The sequence below is a fragment of the Acipenser ruthenus genome, chromosome 8, assembly GCF_902713425.1.
Source record: "Acipenser ruthenus chromosome 8, fAciRut3.2 maternal haplotype, whole genome shotgun sequence".
In the NCBI taxonomy this organism is placed as follows: Eukaryota; Metazoa; Chordata; class Actinopteri; order Acipenseriformes; family Acipenseridae; genus Acipenser; species Acipenser ruthenus.
This window is the reverse complement of record NC_081196.1, coordinates 23,961,959-23,981,033: the sequence shown is the minus strand read 5'-3', so window position 1 is coordinate 23,981,033 and position 19,075 is coordinate 23,961,959. Positions and strand designations below refer to the sequence as shown.

Sequence of the window (19,075 nt, the reverse complement as noted above, 5' to 3'; positions counted from 1 at the left end):
ATATTAGTGAAGATTTTTGTACATAAAGGTTGTCATGCTTTCATATTTTTCTACTTTAAATAAAAAAATATATATTGTAACAACCCGGAAAATTGCTTTGTTGCAGACTTGTTGTCTGTTCAGTTTGTCTCGTCTGTCTTTTATGTTACATGTATTGTAAGGTGAGCGGGTCACGCTGTTACTTAGCATGGGAAGGGCGAGTGAGTGAATGAGTGGAGAGAATGTGTGTTGCTATTTTTGGGGGTTGCAGAGCATGGATGTGACTGATTGATGAGCTGGACAAAGGCGGGAAAAGACGGGAGGTTATATATAATAAGGGTGTGCATGAGCCTTGGGACTGGAGACAGTCCAGTGCTGAACTTGAATGAGAAACTGTGGGTGTGACCGGAGAGAATATGCAGTGAAAGTGCCAAGACTAAAACATAGGGTTATTATTTTTGTGCCGTGAATTCCGGCTCCTGACAGGAATTCTCTGTCGTTTCAAATAAAACAAAAATTTGGAGAATTCACCGTCTCCCTGAGTACTACTTCCTAAACATGAAAACATTACAATATCAGTGCTCGAGTCCCCTGCCCCCCGAAAATAAAGTGCCGGAACGCACTATATCATTTCAACAAGAGTTAAAAATGAACTAAGAATAACATACAGTAGAAGCCCGTTCATCTGAACAGCTGGGGAACATAGCAATGGTTCGTATTAATGAGCGTTCAGATGTTTACAAAACAGCAATACACGTACATATATTGCACTCTAAAGGTTTATTTAAAAATGAGTATTTTTCTGATAGCCCCAGAAAACGTCTGTATATAACGTCACTCAGCAAAGCACATCTGACCATGGTACTGGTGTTATATACAAGTACATTAAATCAAACAAGTGAAGCACTGTTTTTTATTTTTATTTTTTTTTGTAATTAAGTTTTTATTGAAAATTTATATACAAAGTGAACAGAAAGACCCTGGAAAAATTTCCCTCACCCCACCCCGCCCCCTCCCGCCCCTCCCACCCCCTCGTTACATGGGTTGACGACAAATAAATGAGCAATGCATACTGATTACAACAATAGTAACTTCTTAATTGCAGTTGCCGAGTCTCTCCACATCAGCAAAGTGGAAGCTTTAGCTCCGTTGATTCTGGCTGAGGACATCTCCAAAAAAATAATGTCTAAAAACACCTGGAGCCAGTGCCGCAAGGAGAGTTGATGAGGAGGGAGCCAGCGCTGCACAATCATTTTTTTTGCAGCAGTCATACTTGCCAGCCACAGTCTATGTTCATTCTCAGAGAGAGGAAATTTAGAAACATCACCCAGGAGAAGAAAGGCAGGGTCCAGTGGGAAGCACCTCCCCATAATGGCAGAAATGGAATCTACTACCTGCCCCCAAAAAAGCTGAACATCTGGGCAATCCCACAGTATATGCATCAGAGTGCCTGGTACTCCTAGGTTGCACAAAGTACAACAAGGATGAGGGGCTAGCCCCATAAAATGCCTTTTACGAGGGGTCAAATAAGTTCTGTGGCATAATTTAAAGTGAATAAATTGGTGATTTGGATTCTTAGACGCTCCAAAGACACTACCCCACACCGCATCCCAGTCTACAGTCCCTCCCCATTGCGCTATATCCTTCTCCCATAGTTTTGAACAAGAGAGGGGGGCAGGGGAGTGTGAGGTGAGATGCTTATATATATGGGAGACTAAGCCCTTAGGTGCTGCCCCCAGGACCCAATCCACTACTGGGTGACGGATTAAGTTGGAGCCCCAGGGAACCCCATATGTTTTTAAAGCAGATCTCAGTCTAAAATAAAAAAACAAAGAGGTGCTAGGGATACTATAGCGAGAAACTAGGTCCTGGAACTCTAGGATAGACTCCTGACCGGCTACATCGTTCAACACGTTTATACCCCTCCGGGCCCAGGAGTCCAAGGAAAGGGGTTTACCACCAGATAAAATATTAACATTGTTCCAAATGGGCGAGTGTCTGTGCCACTTAATATTGAGACCCAAAGTTCTTTCCACTGCCCGGAAAGTTTGCAGTGTAAGCGATTATGGGGCCATAGTGCAGGGAACACCTTTTGTAAGTAAGGCCAGAGAACAGTATATCTTGTATTCTAATTGGGGATGATATTTCCTGTTCTATTTCCTTCCAAGATGCCTGCATAGTTGGGTTCATCCAGTGGTTTAGTGTACGTAGTAAGAAAGACCAGTGATAAAATTTAAAATTTGGACAGGCCCAACCGCCTTGTGCTTTACTGCGTTGTAATAAAGACCATTTGATCCGAGAGTGTTTACCATTCCAGACGAATTTTCTCAACAAGGAATCAAGTTTTGACCAGTAGCCCACTGGTGGAGGCAATGGGAGCATTGAACTAATAAAATTAATACGGGGGATAATATTCATTTTAATCGAGGCAATACGGGCAGGAACTGAAGCTGGTAGAAGCATCCATCTGTTCAAATCCCCCTCAATTTTTTTTAGCACTTTTGTGTAATTATTTTTAGCAATTGTTGATATGGAGGGATGTATCTCAATGCCCAAATAAGTTACTTGATGTGAGACTGGAATGATGGGGGCTGTTTTTTATTTATTGAGAAAAAGGTGAGACTTATTTTTCTTTTTCCATGTAAATTGCCCCAATGTTTTTTTTTTATTTATTAAACTTGTCATGACTTTATGTTATTGCTGAAAGGGTACCTGAATATAAATTCAGGTTTTAAAAGTAGGTTTTACCAGACGATAAAGTCATCATCGACAGTCACTATTGCTTAATTTACCCAAGTAAGAGCTTACTTGTTTGGAGACCAGTCCAGTCCACATTCCATTTTAAATAAATGTTATGTTACAGTGAGATATAGAATTCTAACAAAAGTATTTCACATACATGTGCCCTCCTAAATTATACCCATAGCACAGAAAAATTACTGCTACCTCATATTGATTAGTCTGTCTGTAGTTATTTGCATATTCAGCAATATCTTGCTTTTGTTTAGTGTCAGACACATTGCATGTTCTTTCATTGCTATCCTTCTAAATGTTTTCACTGGTGTTTTCTATGATACATCAGTAAAAAAGTGAGTTTATGTACTCTGACTACTGGGTCTCTCTAGATATACAAAAAAATAACAGACCATGTTTTTTATACAAACACTTCCATTAAGTTTATTAAGGAATTTGTTACAAAAATTGGCACCAAAAAGAAACATTGGCACTTCTGTGCTCAAGTATAAAGTCCACAGGCACAGACAGATGACTACATACAAATCTCCAAGTACACATGCAACTTCAGGAATACATAAATGTAGAGAATACATGTAAAAGTCCTTGTAACCTGGGGGGGGGGGGGGGGGGGGCGGGGGAGAGGAAGATCTGCACTGGCTAGGGTCCAGGATCACATCATTAAACATGATTTTTAACTCATTTCAAGCCAACAAAAAATGTTTTGCACCAAAATGTAATAAACAGTTTCTACTGTATATTGTAGTTTTTAAACCTTTAGGTGTATAAAAAGGCATAGCTGGAACTCGATCTCTAACACAGAATCTAGGTAATCAAACATGGAATACATCATCCATTGTCTCCATATTGAATATGATGGTTTTACAAATAGAAAGCTAGGCTGTCCTGAAATCAGTTTTTGCATATGGTGCTAATTTGTATATAAAGGTCCTGAGTGCAGCAACTAAGTTGTAAAGACAAGTCTTTTATGTGAAACAGCTTTAAGTCAGCGCTAAATCACTTTTATTTGCTTTACCTCAGTGTTCAATTACCAGCCACGTGGTTTGGTGCTTAGCACATGTGCTTCAAGCAAGAGGTTGATGTACCCAAAAGCCTCTACATTGGGTAAGCATAGTAGCTGTGAGACTGAGACCAGATTAGGAAGGCAACATATTCGATTCTATATAAAAAAATATTTATACAGTATATATAATCACTGTATGACAGTTGCTGTTTCAGTAGGCGTGGGTTATAATGTGGGCTTCCTGTAAACAGTTTTAAATTTGTATTTACATAATCTATAAGAAACTGTACATTATTGTCATAATAACTGTACATGGTGTCTGCACCTATGTCATTTCCCTGCTAAACAATTATTTTCCTGTTTTTAGTTTGTCGTCTCTATGTCTCCTCTTCCCCATTTCTGCCATACCACAACGTGCCCATGAAGAATTTAACATGAGCTAAAGTGCTTAAAAGATCAAAATCTCTGCACAGACCTCTGAAGGCCATGAGTTATTCATTTTAAGAGGTTAGTTTTATGAAAATGTTAAATTACACCGAAAACAATGCTTTGCGTGACATTGTATAACCCAAATAGACCTAGGAGTTTATGTTGCCTCAGAAATGTCTTCATCTAGACAATGTGGGGAAGCTATAAAAAAGGCTAACAAGATGCTCGGATATATTGTGAGAAGTGTTGAATTTAAATCAAGGGAAGTAATGTTAAAACTCAACAATGCATTAGTAAGACCTCACCTAGAATATTGTGTTCAGTTCTGGTCACCTCGTTACAAAAAGGATATTGCTGCTCTAGAAAGAGTGCAAAGAAGAGCAACCAGAATTATCCCGGGTTTAAAAGGCATGTCGTATGCAAACAGGCTAAAAGAATTGAATCTATTCAGTCTTGAACAAAGAAGACTACGCAGTGATCTGATTCAAGCATTCAAAATCCTAAAAGGTATAGACAATGTCAACCCAGGGGACTTCTTTGACTTGAAAAAAGAAACAAGGACCAGGGGTCATAAATGGAGATTAGATAAAGGGGCATTCAGAACAGAAAATAGGAGGCACTTTTTTACACAGAGAATTGTGAGGGTCTGGAACTAACTCCCCAGTAATGTTGTTGAAGCTGACACCCTGGGATCCTTCAAGAAGCTGCTTGATGAGATTCTGGGATCAATAAGCTACTAACAACCAAACGAGCAAGATGGGCTGAATGGCCTCCTCTCGTTTGTAAACTTTCTTATGTTCTTATGTTCTAAATTATTTACTTCATGGCTGTAGTTACAAATGTTAGCAGGCAATTCAAATCTTTTGGGAATTATAATTGTGTTCAGTGAAAAGTTGTTTATTATGTACTGTACATTGGGCTCTGATTTCCATTGATTCAAACTTGACAATATCAATTTTCCTATTAAATGTTATTTCAGGAATTTACAGACTTAAGGTGTGTAACTTGTTTAATTCATAATTAAATAGTTCAGTCTGCTTAACTCCAAACTAACAAATCTACATTTAATTTAAATAAACTTTTTCATTCCAAAGGTCTGGTGTTTTTGATGAATTATGTACAATGATAATTACATAATTTATTTTATGGCATACTTAAAGTAGTATCTATCTGCCATTTGAGTGCCAATAGTAGCTAATATCTTGGTAACCAGAAATTGCAGCCATGTTTTCACTCATTCCTAATAACTTTCAGATCATACACATGTTAATGATTCATAGTTATGCACATTAGATTTTCTAACCCTGTACAATACTATAATGTCCACAAACTGTTATGGCAGAATCTTAGGTGCTTTATTCCTCCAATAAAAGCCCAGATTAAATGTTGTTTTTATTTTGTGTTGACCTGCATGATAAACACTTACATTACATTTATATCAAAGATTTTCAGCTACAAATACTAAAAACAGTTTTTAACACTGTGATTTAGGGTAACACACAATGCTCCTGGAATCAATTATTATTATTATTATTATTATTATTATTATTATTATTATTATTATTATTATTAAAAACCTAGGCTGAGAAAAAAAATGTTTATGTTAATGTATGTGTTATGGTAAAAGTCAGAATATTGGCAAATCTGAAGATTTACTGGTAAATGTCGACATTTACCAAACGAAACTGTAAATGTCCGAAATAGACATCATAGTGCTTTATTTCTGACATTTACTGGTAAATCTCAAGAATAAGAACATAACAAAGGTTACAAACGAGAGGAGACCATTCGGCCCATCTTACTCGTTTGGTTGTTAGTAGCTTATTGATCCCAGAATCTCATCAAGCAGCTTCTTGAAGGATCCCAGGGTGTCAGCTTCAACAGCATTACTGGGGAGTTGGTTCCAGACTCCCATAATTCTCTGTGTAATAAATGCCTCCTATTTTTTGTTCTCAATGCCCCTTTATCTAATCTCCATGTGTTACCCTGGTCCTTATTTATTTTTTTCAGGTCGAAAAAGTCCCCTGGGTCAACATTGTCAATACGTTTTAGAATTTTGAATGCTTGAATCAGATTGTCGCATAGTCTTCTTTGTTCAAGACTGAATAGATTCAATTCTTTTAGCCTGTCTGCATATGACATGCCTTTTAAACCAGGAATAACTCTTTCTAGAGCAGCAATATCCTTTTTGTAGCAAGGTGATCGGAACCAAACACAGTATTCTAGGTGAGGTCTTACTAATGCATTGTAAAGTTTTATTACTTCCCTTGATTTAAATTCACCACTTTTCACAATATGTCTGATGTTGGCCTTTTTATAGTTTTCCCACATTGTCTAGATGAAGACATTTCTGAGTCAACATAAACTCCTATATCGTTTTCATAGATTCCTTCTTCAATTTCAGTATCTCCCATATGATATTTATAATGCACATTTGTATTGCCTGTGTGCAGTACCTTACACTTTTCTGTATTAAATGTCATTTGCCATGTGTCTGCCCAGTTCTGAATGCTGTCTAGATCATATGAATGACCTTTGCTGCTGCAAGTGTTTGCCACTTCTCCTATTTTTGTGTCGTCTGCAAATTTAACGAGTTTGCTTACTATACTAGAATGTAAATCATTAATGTAGATTAGGAATAGCAGAGGACCTAATGCTGATCCCTGTGATACACCACTGGTTACCTTGCTCCATGTTGAGGTTTCTCCTCTAATCAGTACTTTCTGTTTTCTACATGTTAACCACTCACTAATCCATGTGCATGCATTTCCTTGAATCCCTACTGTGTTCAGTTTGAGAATTAATCTTTTATATGGGACTTTGTCAAAAGCTTTCTGGAAATCTAAATAAACCATGTCATATGCTTTGCAGTTATCCATTGTCAACGTTGTATCCTCAAAAAAATCAAGCAGGTTAGTTAGAAACGATCTCCCGTTCCTAAAACCATGCTGATTGTCTCCTGATACCGTTACCATATAGGTAATTTTCCATTTTAGATCTTATTATAGTTTTCATAAGTTTACATATAATAAGAGCAGCAGTGTGGAGTAGTGGTTAGGGCTCTGGACTCCTGACCGGAGGGTTGTGGGTTCAATCCCCAGTGGGGGACACTGCTGCTGTACCCTTGAGCAAGGTACTTTACCTAAATTGCTCCAGTAAAAACCCAACTGTATAAATGGGTAATTGTATGTAAAAAATAATGTGATATCTTGTAACAATTGTAAGTCGCCCTGGATAAGGGCGTCTGCTAAGAAATAAATAATAATAATAATAATAATAATAATAATAATAGAAGTCAGGCTTATTGGTCTGTAGTTTCTGTTTCGGTTTTGTCTCCCTTTTTGTGGATCGGTATTACGTTTGCAATTCTCCAGTCTGTTGGTTCAACCCCTGTGTCAAGAGACTGTTGCATGATCTTAGTTAGCGGTTTGTAAATAACTTCTTTCATTTCTTTGAGTACTATTGGGAGGATCTCATCCTGTCCAGGGGATTTGTTTATTTTAAGATCTCCTAGTCCCTTTAACACTTCTACATCTGTTATGCTATGACCGAATGTCTTTACACAATTAACATGATAACACTTTACTTTGGACATCTGCCGGTAAATCTCAAGAATAACCAAGTTCCTTTGGCTAATGACTGAATGTCCCGCTTTAGCATTGTAAGGCTTCAGGAGTCCTGTGTAACTCCAAGTGCCACAATAGTCTACCATGTTGCAATAAGTAAGTAAATATATCTATTCAGTGCCTGTGTTTGTTGCATTTTGTGTCATAACCAAAGTGTGATTATCTGATGAAAAAATGAAGGTCCTAAATGATTTAATTTGCATTTAACAGAATGTTATTTTTCATCAAACTACTATGTATTTGGAGTACAAAATCCTTCAACACCATTGTGAATGGTTTTATCTACCAGAATGTTGGTTGTTCTACATAAGTGGATCATAATATTGTTTGGTACCATGTTGAACTAGTTTAAATTGCTCAGTTGTGCATTACTATAAGCTCATTAATGACTATTTTGTTAATGGAAAATGTGTATGCAGAAATAAATATATTGTTCGACATTAATGTTTTTCTGTTAATGGAACATTTGTATGCAGAAATACATATATTGTTCAACATCAGTGTTTTTTGTAAATGGAAAATGTGTATGGAGAAATAAATATATTCTTGGACATTAATGAATATTTTGTTAATTGACAATTTATATGCAGTAATAAATAGATTCTTCGTTGATATATCTGCATTTACCAATACACTTTGGAAAATCATAAGATTAACTGGTAAATGTCCAAAAAGCTTTACTTCTTCATAATTTGGGACATTTACCACCTCATTTGGTAAATGTTGACATTTACTTGTAAAATTTCAGATTGACCCGATTCTGACTTTTACCCTAACATATGGATCCTATAAGAAGGATTATTTTTCTCACACAGATCTAGTGGGGTGTGTTTTTTAAACAAGAGTCGCATGACCTCCTTGTGGTTCCACAACCCTGATTATTATTTTTTATTATTGATTATGTTGTTAGAAAACGTATTGCTTAGCCATCTCCAAAGGGAGGAGACCAAAAGGCATCACGGAAGTCTATAGTGATAAATAAATACTTTGAAGGCTATGACTGAAGGACATTTTAGAATTGCCCAGTTGCATCAAGGTAACAAACAACCTATTTTTTCAGTTTTCATCAATGTATTATTTCCAAATGATCCTTTAACCTATCAGTTGTTTAAAAACTAGTGCAATGCTTCATCATACAAGGGTAATTGTACATATTAAGCGCACAAAACATTACCCACCACTGAGCGCTGTCCATCAGTTAAGGCATCTTCCAGTTTCTTTGTATACTGTACATGTGTGCTTGATTTTGATCTTATAAAAGTTTTAAGCACTGCTTTCAATTTCTCATTTCATATGTTATGAATCCTCTCTACTTTTTTCAATATGGTAAAACATATATATATCAATCTCTGCTCTTGTTTAGTAAGTAAAGTTGGCCCTGATCTGGGATGTTTGGTCTATTGGTAAAAGAACATTCTTGGAGACAGGATATCCTGTATTTGTATCCCAGTTCAGTTACCAACTCACTCCATGGCCCATGGTCTATGTAAATGACTGTGAAGTCTGGTAACTATGGAAGTGCAGAGAAAACAGAAGGCCAATCTTTCAAAACAAGCAGCTGACCTTTTCCCTCATATTACAACCATATTGCAGGGGAAGAGTTTTCTCTTCAAACCACATATTCAGGAACAAGTTAGAAAGTTTTGAGATTTTTGCTTCTACATATGAGAATAAAACTATATTTTCCATTCTTCTTTTTTGACAGTTAACGATAGTCAAAGCCAGAACTAGAGAGACCATCATAAAAAAGCAAACCCCCCTTAAATACTGTGCAGGATATTTCATAAATCAAACATACGACACTGTAATGCTGTATTGCAATAACAACAACAAAAAAAACTAACCAAAAACTATACATAAAATTATTTAGTAAGAAACAGTCTATAAATTAAGTATGGTCAGCACTGCTGACAGACGTTATTGAACCTGAAGCCAGGGCCAGAATGTAATTTCCTCTTCCAGTACCACTGCCCCTTTCATAGCCAGGCTGTCATTTTCCCCTTTTATACGGCAGCCATATTTGTTTTGGATTGTCAGGGGTAAATAATCAAAACATTGTCTCAGAAGACAGCAAGAGATTCCTGATATTTCCATAGCTCAATAACTCCATTTGTCCATTCAGGTTTAGCGAGCAGTATTTTATAAATATTTATTAATGGAACAACAAAAATGAGTTTTCTGATCATCCACAGACACATACAACAACAGTCTCTGAATTAAACATACGTACAAATGGTTATTCTGGCTGTACAATACATTCATACCTTTTATACTGTAACAAGGCAATGGCATCCCTTGACAAAAGGTGATGCCACGATGTAGTCTGAAACAAACGTCTTTTTAAAAAATAATAATAAAAAGCCCAAACATAAGATTATTTAGTTTTTGGGAACTGCTCGATGTTTGATAGATTCCGATATCTTCTGGCCTCTGTAGCACAGCTCTTCTTCTAAACTGCGATGTTCTAAAACAAAATGAGGCACGGATAGCCATTAAGTTCTCCATAACAGCATTACAGCTTAAACATTTTCCGACCTCCCAGCCTCTATTAAGAACCACAAACTCTCAACCTCCTGGCCAGCCAGTGAGGGGCACACAAACTATATCTCATAACCAGCTTATATCCAGGGATACAGATCAGTTTCAGGGTAAGTTTGGAAGGTATCTACAGTGGGAAGCACCATAAACCTAGAGGCACCCCTAAGAATCCGTTTGTTTAATTACTAAGTAAAATCTACTAAGTATGTCAGTCACAGTTGAAAGGTCTAGTTGTTTGACATACAATAACATTCACACTTTCAGGCAGTCTAGGGGACCAAGCATTAAAACAAATACCATTACATGATACTTCCAACAATTGAGGTTAACTAAAACAAGAGTTTATAGAAGTTCTGAGTTTTTCAAAATCCTCATTGAAACCCAGCTGAATTACAGGTCAATTAACCACTGGCAGGCGTGATTCTGGTTCGAAGTGCTGGCTGGTAGACATGGGCCACTTAACAACCTTTTTGGGTGTACTGGCTTAGAGAATGTATTGTCCAGTGCTGGTCAATATCGGTGAGGCAAAAAGAATCGGAGGGGAAATCCAGAGAAATACATTACACAGTCTTGTTCAAAGAAAGACTAGTATACCCTTACAAAAGGATCCTTTTTTAATATTAATGGGAAACTGACCACAGAATATCTGAATGTTTGACTCCTCAACTCCAAACAATATTTACAGATTGAGTTACAATACTACAAGGTTTTCAGGGTTTTTTTTGTATCCAAAGGCCTACAAATTAAAGTATGCCCTTCTTATCAAGCAGTTTCAACTTAACCCTCAGAGTTATCAGACAGGAGAGATAACTCCACTGTACGTCCATCCCCAAATGTACACTCAAAAACAGATGCATTTCACGGAAGGTTCACCGTCAAGCAGCAGCTGTGTTCAGTGAGTTAAATCCTCATCTCTGCTTCACCTGGGTGATCTAAAGAGTGTTCAGTGGTACTAATCATGGAGGCTGAGGGCCCTTGGGTAACACCGAAGGGGGAGACAGCAGGTGATCGGGCTGCCAGTGGGGAGAGGGAGGGGGAGAAGCTAGGGGACATGGCTGCTGATGATATGGAGCCCTCGTGGCTGATGGGGGAACGGCGGAGAGAAGCCAGGTGAGGAAAAGTCCGTCCAATGGCTGGTTTTGGAGGCACCGATTTGGCTCCCGGGTGTGCCACAGAAGTGATAAGAGGTGGCGGATCTATTCTTGGTTTGGGATCTGTCTTTGCTTTGGGCTGAAAGGGTCTTCTGGGGTTGGGGGGAGCAGTTTCATCTTTTAGCCGAGCTATCTCTGTGAAGACACTGGCCAGGGGTTGGAACTGCGGGCACCAGTCCAGCAGGTAGTCCCAGTTATAGCTACCCCTAAGCTCTTCATCACTGGCCACAATAGCTGTGAGGGAGCCATCCACTGAAGGCTTGCCATCCTCAGGGAAGACATAATCCTTAGGGTGTGAGATATTTAACCCCCGCCCAACCCCCAGGTACCCCCCACCCTCATCTCTGTAAATGGGATGCTGTCCAGGTAACAGTGTTCCACTGAGGCTGCCAATTTTCTTCCCCTTGAACCACTGCCCTGCCTCCATTCCTGGTTCACAGGAGATGTCTGAAAGCTGGTCTGCATCCTGCTGGATCCCAGAATCAGGTCCCCGTGTTGAGAGGTGGTCCTGCATGGAAGAGGATATGCTAGATACCCGTGGGTACTCGTTGATCATTCGTATTTCATCATCCTCAGCGGCTTCTGCCTCTGCCGAGCCACGTCCACTGGAGTGTGAGGGATCAAGGGATCCTCCCCTTGTGTATGCTCCTCCACCTGTGCCACCCATGCCTGAGGTTTGCTCGCCTGTATATCCGGGAAGAGCCTGGTGGTAGATCCTCTCTACACCTGTTAAATGGGATTCATCAAGTTTCTGCATGGCAGTGCCTGATGAGGCAATGTTGGTATTGTCATTTTCCTCCTTTTTCTTTCGCCTGGATCTTACCACAAACAAGGCCACAGCAATCACTACTAGGATCACGACAGCCGCAAGGGAAGCTGCTATGACAATGACCAGCAAAAAGTTGAACTCAGGGGGCAGCCCGAAAGAAGTGTGTGTGACATCAATGTTGACTTGGGCAGTGGTAATGCGAGAAGCTGGTAACGGGCTATGGGCTTTTACTTCAAGGTTCATCTGCCGTGCGTCTCTCTTTGATCGTCCCCCACTATGGTGGTTTTGACTGTCCATCTTCAGGTAGATCACACCTGTGGTTTCATTGACACCAAAATAAGGTGAGCCATTAGCAAAAGTGTAGAGCACAATTCCGTCTGCACCAGCATCTTCATCTTTAGCTAACACTCGCCCAATGCTCTGGCCTTTTGTGGCTCCCTCCGGGACTTCAAATAAGTAAGCCTGTGAGACAAAAACTGGATCATATTCATCCTCTCCAGTCACCAGCACTTGTACAGTCACAGTGGCTGAATAGTTGCCAGTGTCCAAAGCCAGTGCCATGAACTGATAGGTGTTGGCCTTCTCAAAATCAAAGGTGAGCTTGGCTCGCACCTCTCCTGAGGCCTGGTTCACTGAAAAGGAGTCCTTTCCCTGCCCGTTTTGGTCGACCATGTAGTAGCGTACCTGGCCGTAGACACCAGTGTCGAAATCAATAGCATGCAGGACAGTGACCAGAGAATCGGTAGGCTGGTTTTCTCTTATGCTGGCTGTCAGTGTCTCCAAGGGGAAGTAGGGCTTATTGTCATTAATGTCTTTGACTTCCACACTCACCGGAGCCAGGGCAAACTGCCCCTGCCCATCTGAAGCTTGGACAATAACCATGTGAGAAGCCTTGGCTTCACGATCCAGTGGCCGCAGCAGCTTGAGTGCCCCCGTCCACTCATCCATTCCAAACAGCTCAGCTTCATCCCCTGAGCTGATGACATAGCGGATCACAGCATTGGGAGCGGAGTCTGGATCATAGGCAGATAATCGCAAGAGCTCGGTACCGGCTGCTGCTCCTTCGCTCAGCACCACATTGTATTCTGTGCGTCCAAAGGAGGGGGGGTTGTCATTAGAGTCGGTAATGGTAATTACAGCAGGCACACTTGAGCTTCTTTGGGGGACCCCTCGGTCTGAGGCTACTATACTCAAATTGTACCTTGACATGGTCTCGAAATCCAGACGCTCCACCAGTATGAGTGTCCCCACTGTCTGAAAACCCTGTCCCTCCAGGAAGCGGACACTGCTCTCAATCTGGAAGGCATTCCCAGGGTTCCCACTGGCAATGGCAAAGTCAAAGCCACAGTTCTCCCGTGAGAGGTCGCTGTCCACTGCCTCAATTGTCAGAATTGTGGAGCCTGGCAACAGGTCCTCCGAGACGGTGGCTTTGTACTCCGATTGTTTGAAGCGGGGTGCATTGTCATTGACATCTGAAACCTGCACTTGAACTGTAGTGTTGGATGACAGAGCTGGTGTTCCACCATCCCGTGCTTCGATCACCACACTCACTGAGGGCTTTTCAGGGTCAAATTCTGCCCTCTGAGATATAAACAGGGTACCTGCAGGTAAAGAAATATCATTTTTATTATGATTTCAAAATGATTTGCAAGATAATTCAATAGATCCCCTTACAACATAGGGAAGTCTGGCTGAAAGGTCTGGCAAGGCAGGACAGTCTGTATGGATTACATCCATCTGAAAGCCACTTTAAAGGGTTTACAAAGAGGTTGTGTCCTTAGGCAAGGCTGTGTTGATTATTACACATGGACATCCTTAACTAAAATATATGCATTTGAGCTCATTTACATGGTTTCTCAATACAGTAATAGGGGAAAGACAACATGTAAAAGAGGGCAAAAATGGTCAACATTCTCTGTTGGAGAAGTGAAGCTGTTTATAAGTATGCATATTTATGCATGATGCAGAATAATCTCTTTGAACCTATATTCATCTTTCACCTCATGATGCCATTGTGCACAACTTGGAAGGGAAGAAATGTGGTAAGACAAGAACATTCACTTTGATTTGAACATTTGTGTAAAATTAGGTACCTGAAATAAAATAAAGGTTCCATCAGCTACACTCCAACAAGTATTGAATAAATGCATTACAACAGGAGTGGGGCATTCAATGCTATTCCTGTATAGTAGTACTAAAAATAATGTAAAATGACACTCATAAATGTCTATATTGTTATCCCTGAGTAGATTTTCATCTCATCTCAACATTTTAATGATCAATACGTCTCTTGTGGCCTAATTAAAATACTTTTCAAGTTTCTGGATGTGAGTTTCATTGTTGCAATAATATGTTGAGTCTATTTTTTAAAAACTGTATTCTTGTCTTGTATGACAAATACTGTTTGATGTTCATTAAACTACTCTAGACAGATGTTGGCTTCTTTTACAGCAGTCTAAGGATGAACTGACTGAAAAATGACTAGTGTTAAAGCTTTGTGAATTCAAAACAGGAAGGGAGGGAGTTTGTGAATGAGCTGAGAGCTGAAAGCTCTAGATTTATTTGAGGGGAAAAGGCAAGTGTGTTTAAGACAACATAAATAAATAAATGCCCATACCATTACTCGGGTCTATGTAAAAGCCGCCCCTGGTTGATGACATCACCCTGTAGGTGATCTTCCCGTTGCCGCCAGAGTCTCGGTCAGTAGCGGTTACCGTGACAACTGAGCTGCCAGGTGGCGAGTGCTCAGGGAGTGTTACCTGGGAAATTAATAAGATAGCATTTGAAGAATTAAAATCTTTATCATTCTGTTAATTAATGTTGCTGAAGTTTTTTTGACAGATACATTTCAATGTCACCATCAGACAAGAGCAAGTGCAGTTTGTATTACAGTTTGGATGTACTGTGTAGATGAGAGCTCAGGTAGAGGCAACAGATGCAAGTGCCCTTTACCCAGGTTAGGTATAGTTAGTGTGCCACATTTCCGGTTTATTTCCGAATTTTGCCAAATAATTACAGGATTTTTTTTTTAACTGAACCTCGGTTTTTACTCGATTTTTAGTCTATATTCAGTATTTTCCCGGTACTATTTTTTTTTTTTTTTTTTTAGGAAATACACAATATTTTGATTAAAATGCTGTTTTATTTTGACATTATAATAAGCAGCTCTACACTGTATCCTAGAATACTGCACATATATTTAGACAGGATCAAATAACGTTCAAACGTCGCACATGATTGGTTCTCTGTTGCTTCACAAACACATTATCACCTGATTCTGTTGGCCAAAGGCCAATCAAAGTCTGATTATTGTGGCAAGTGCTGGGCGTAGTAACTAGCTTGATCAAAAACTAAATTGAAATACTTACATGAAAATAAAATATTTGAGTGGATGAGGAATGGTGAGAAAACCTAAATCAGTTTATGAATATTCAAAAGAAAACAGTTTTTCGAAGTATACAAAAAGACAGATAGCAGAAGTGGGCCAAATAAGGCAGAGGATGCATAGCGTTGCAAATACTGCTGCATTGAGGTACATGTTCATGCTGACAGAATAAAAGAACATACTGAAAGTAAGCAACACATTAAACTAAAACAAGAAAATGAACTGAGAGACAAGCAATCCATTTCTGTGGCTTTTACACATGCTTTACTGAAAGAGAGCGCAGAATGACTTTGTTAATGAGTTTGTCAGGTACTATTACAGGGGGGTATGTATTGGTGACTTTGTGTGACAGTTCTGTCCATCAGCTAAACACAGTGCCGACAATCTTAATCGTAAATATTTGACAGAAAATGATGATGCTTGAGTTGGTACTTGGTAAACTTATGAAACGCATTGATGGAAATGTCCAGTGTGATTTTTGACATGTCTCCTGATGCCTTGGACCATCCAGTTCTGTCAATTTTCTTTTCTTTTTATGATTTCAAGGCAAATAAACCTGGCTTGTTTTGTGCTGATGTCACGTTCTGCCAAAACGTTCGCAAAGTACCAGGTAACTTGGGAAAATGCCTCGATTCTGCTTCATCGTACATCCCAGGGACATTAAACTTAATCAGAAACCAGAACTGCTACTGTGATGGGGTGCCCACCCCTTGTGTATTTATTTTATGTATGATTATTGTTTTTATTGCTATCATTATTATTATTATTGATGTTTGTGTGCTGGAGGACGGGAACCGTCCTTCATTATTATTTATTATTTGAGACCGACGAACAGCCGGTCTTATAAAGTGTAGTTGGCGTGGATGGGGTTAAATCTACGTAAAATAAACTAATAAACTAAATAAAAATTTGTTAAGATAAAAAAAAAAAAAATGCGGAACACTAGAATACTGCAAAAAAACAAAAACATCTCCAGTATGAAAAATGTAGATTTACAGTATGCTGTCTAATATATTTCTTATTTTAATATATGTATATATAAATTAAACTAAACAAAAAATGTGTATTATTGAATATTCAAAATATGTACTGTAAATGTGGTAATGTTACTTTTTTAAATGCTCTTGTGTAATTTGTGTATTGTGTGTGTGTTTTTTTTACATATTGTCAGTGATGTTCTTAGCATGTACTTTTTATGTCTCTTTTAGAATCTCTCAAAAAAAATGTACTAAATTGCTTCAGACATTGGGCCTCATGCACTAAACAGCGGTACCGTGTTTTGCACGCAGAAAGCCCCTACTGCGTGCTTTGTGCACCTGCTGCACTCACTAAGCAGTGGCACACGACTTTTGCGTGTGGAATGAATCGCGTGTAAGAGGTACCGCGTGTGAGTCATTTAAATACAATTAATAATGTTACTTTATGGAAACGTATTTTAATTTTTCCCCCGAATTCCATGAGGGAGGTGCTTGATATGAATACCATATTCACTTAAAGGTGCTAATTTTACCAAGTGCCTCTGCATGTGTTAAGTGTACCGCTTATTGAAACCAGGCAGTGTCACAGAACCAGCAGAAGAGCTGCACAGGAGAGCGAGAAGAGTCAGGGAGAGAGTATTTCAGACCAGGCAGACGTTACTAGGGCTGCGTGAGGAGGCGGTAATAACTAGATACAGACTGAGCACAGATCATACTAGCCTTATATGTAGGTCCTCAGAAAATTCACGATATCACGACTTTCACAGAAATTGTGTATTTGACTGCCTACCGTGAAAAATATGCATTTTATTTCCCTTACAGTATTTTACATTAGTCCTACTATTCACCTCCCTGTTCATTTTACTTCTACTTTTATCAAGTAGAAGCAGCGCTAATAGCTGTACACGGTCCGGCATCAATGCCGTGCATTTGGTTACTACAGCAACTTCATGATTGGTGAATTCCTCATACTGTACAATGACGTAACATGCGTAAAGAAATGTTCCATTAAGAATTACTTTCTCTGCTTTAACTATCTCGCAGGATGCTCTGATTTGGGACAAGGCCCCCGCCCTCCTCCTACGGAGCGCATTTTTGTCCTTAATGTTTCATTGACATTAATGTTCTCGCTGATTCAGCACCAAAAAGCACCTTTCATAATTCCCCACCACTTCTTCGGCTAATACATTTAGCTCCTGGTCTGTGAACTTTAGATTCCTCATCTGTCCTCCTTGGTCGCTGTCATTGAGACAAACATGTTTTCTTTCTTTCCATATATATACTTAAGTACTGTGTGTAAACCTCATGCATAGTTCTGCGTGTAGAATTCTGCGTGCTGAATTCCGCGTTGTGATACTTGCAAATGAATCATTAGCTTGCTTTATTTGTGCATATAATTAGCTTAGTGAATAGAGCTACCGTTGGTTCATTTTGCGCGTGGTGTGGTTTTGCGCGTGGTGTGGCTTCCCCTGCCACGCGCTAATTCTGGTAATTTACTGCCGTTAAGTGAATGAGGCCCATAATCTTTACCAAAGCTGATTTGCGCCTCCACTTGGTGATGGTGAGCTCTGTGTTGCTGAAAGAGCTGTTTTTATGTCAGAGCTGTATCAAACAGGGTAGAAGTGAATGATGGGTACCTGGTAGAGGTCCTGGGTGAAAGCAGGTGCATTGTCATTCACATCTTCCACAAGCACGGTCAGGTTTGCCTCGCTTTTGTGTTTGGAGTCAGAGGAGCAGATGGTAAGTGTGTACCAGCTCCTCTCCTCAAAGTCAAGCGGGGCAGTCAGCGAGATCACACCCCCATATCGATGGATTCCAAACTTTCCAATGGAGCTGCCATCTAGCAGAAGTGTGTATGAGAGGGCAGGGCCTGAGTCCACATCATTTCCTGTAACCTGGGTTAGCTCTGTACCAATTAAGGTGTCTAAAGAGAACAAATAAATACTTAATGCAATAACAGTTCCAAAAGTGCATTACAAATGATACATTACAGTGTAACTAGCACTTGTATTGCTCTTTTTATGTCAAGAATCCACAACATAGGCAGGGTTTCCATGGAAAAATAAAAATATGTCTCACACTACTTTGGTAGTACCTTTTGGGTAATTTAGGTTTCCATGTAGTTTTCTTTTAGGGAGAGAAATTCTCCTGCCAAACGCAAATAAAATACAGTAGGGGCTACTTAAATGTTTCTGTCCGAGTTCCAATTTGGCCTTGCGCGACTTATATCGTGCAGCTTTCTTAATCTGGGTTCCAACAAAGTTTTTAGGTTGTGTTGAACTACCTGATCCTTATTGTACTCTACGAACAGAGCTAAAATAAAAGCACTAGGTTAAAGAGATAAACATGATCAAGTCAAAATCTACAATTGGCTACCCTACTCGCCCACATTTCCCACTGCATAATAATAATAATAATAATAATAATAATAATAATAATAATAAATACCTAAATCCGAATTCTG

The 19,075-nt window shown here is 39.3% G+C and overlaps 1 protein-coding gene across 1 annotated transcript in view; it reads right to left on the bottom strand.

Moving 5' to 3' along the window:
• Positions 1-9,131: 9,131 nt before the first annotated feature.
• Positions 9,132-19,075, bottom strand: part of LOC117407413 (protocadherin-16-like) — a 228,691-nt gene continuing 218,747 nt past the window's right edge. The window contains exons 19-21 of the mRNA XM_034012413.3: positions 18,249-18,535; positions 14,867-15,008; positions 9,132-13,850 (exon numbers count right to left, since the gene is read on the bottom strand). Coding sequence (XP_033868304.3) covers positions 11,230-13,850; positions 14,867-15,008; positions 18,249-18,535 — 3,050 coding nt within the window. The 3' untranslated portion in view covers positions 9,132-11,229. The remainder of the gene's footprint in view (positions 13,851-14,866; positions 15,009-18,248; positions 18,536-19,075) is intronic.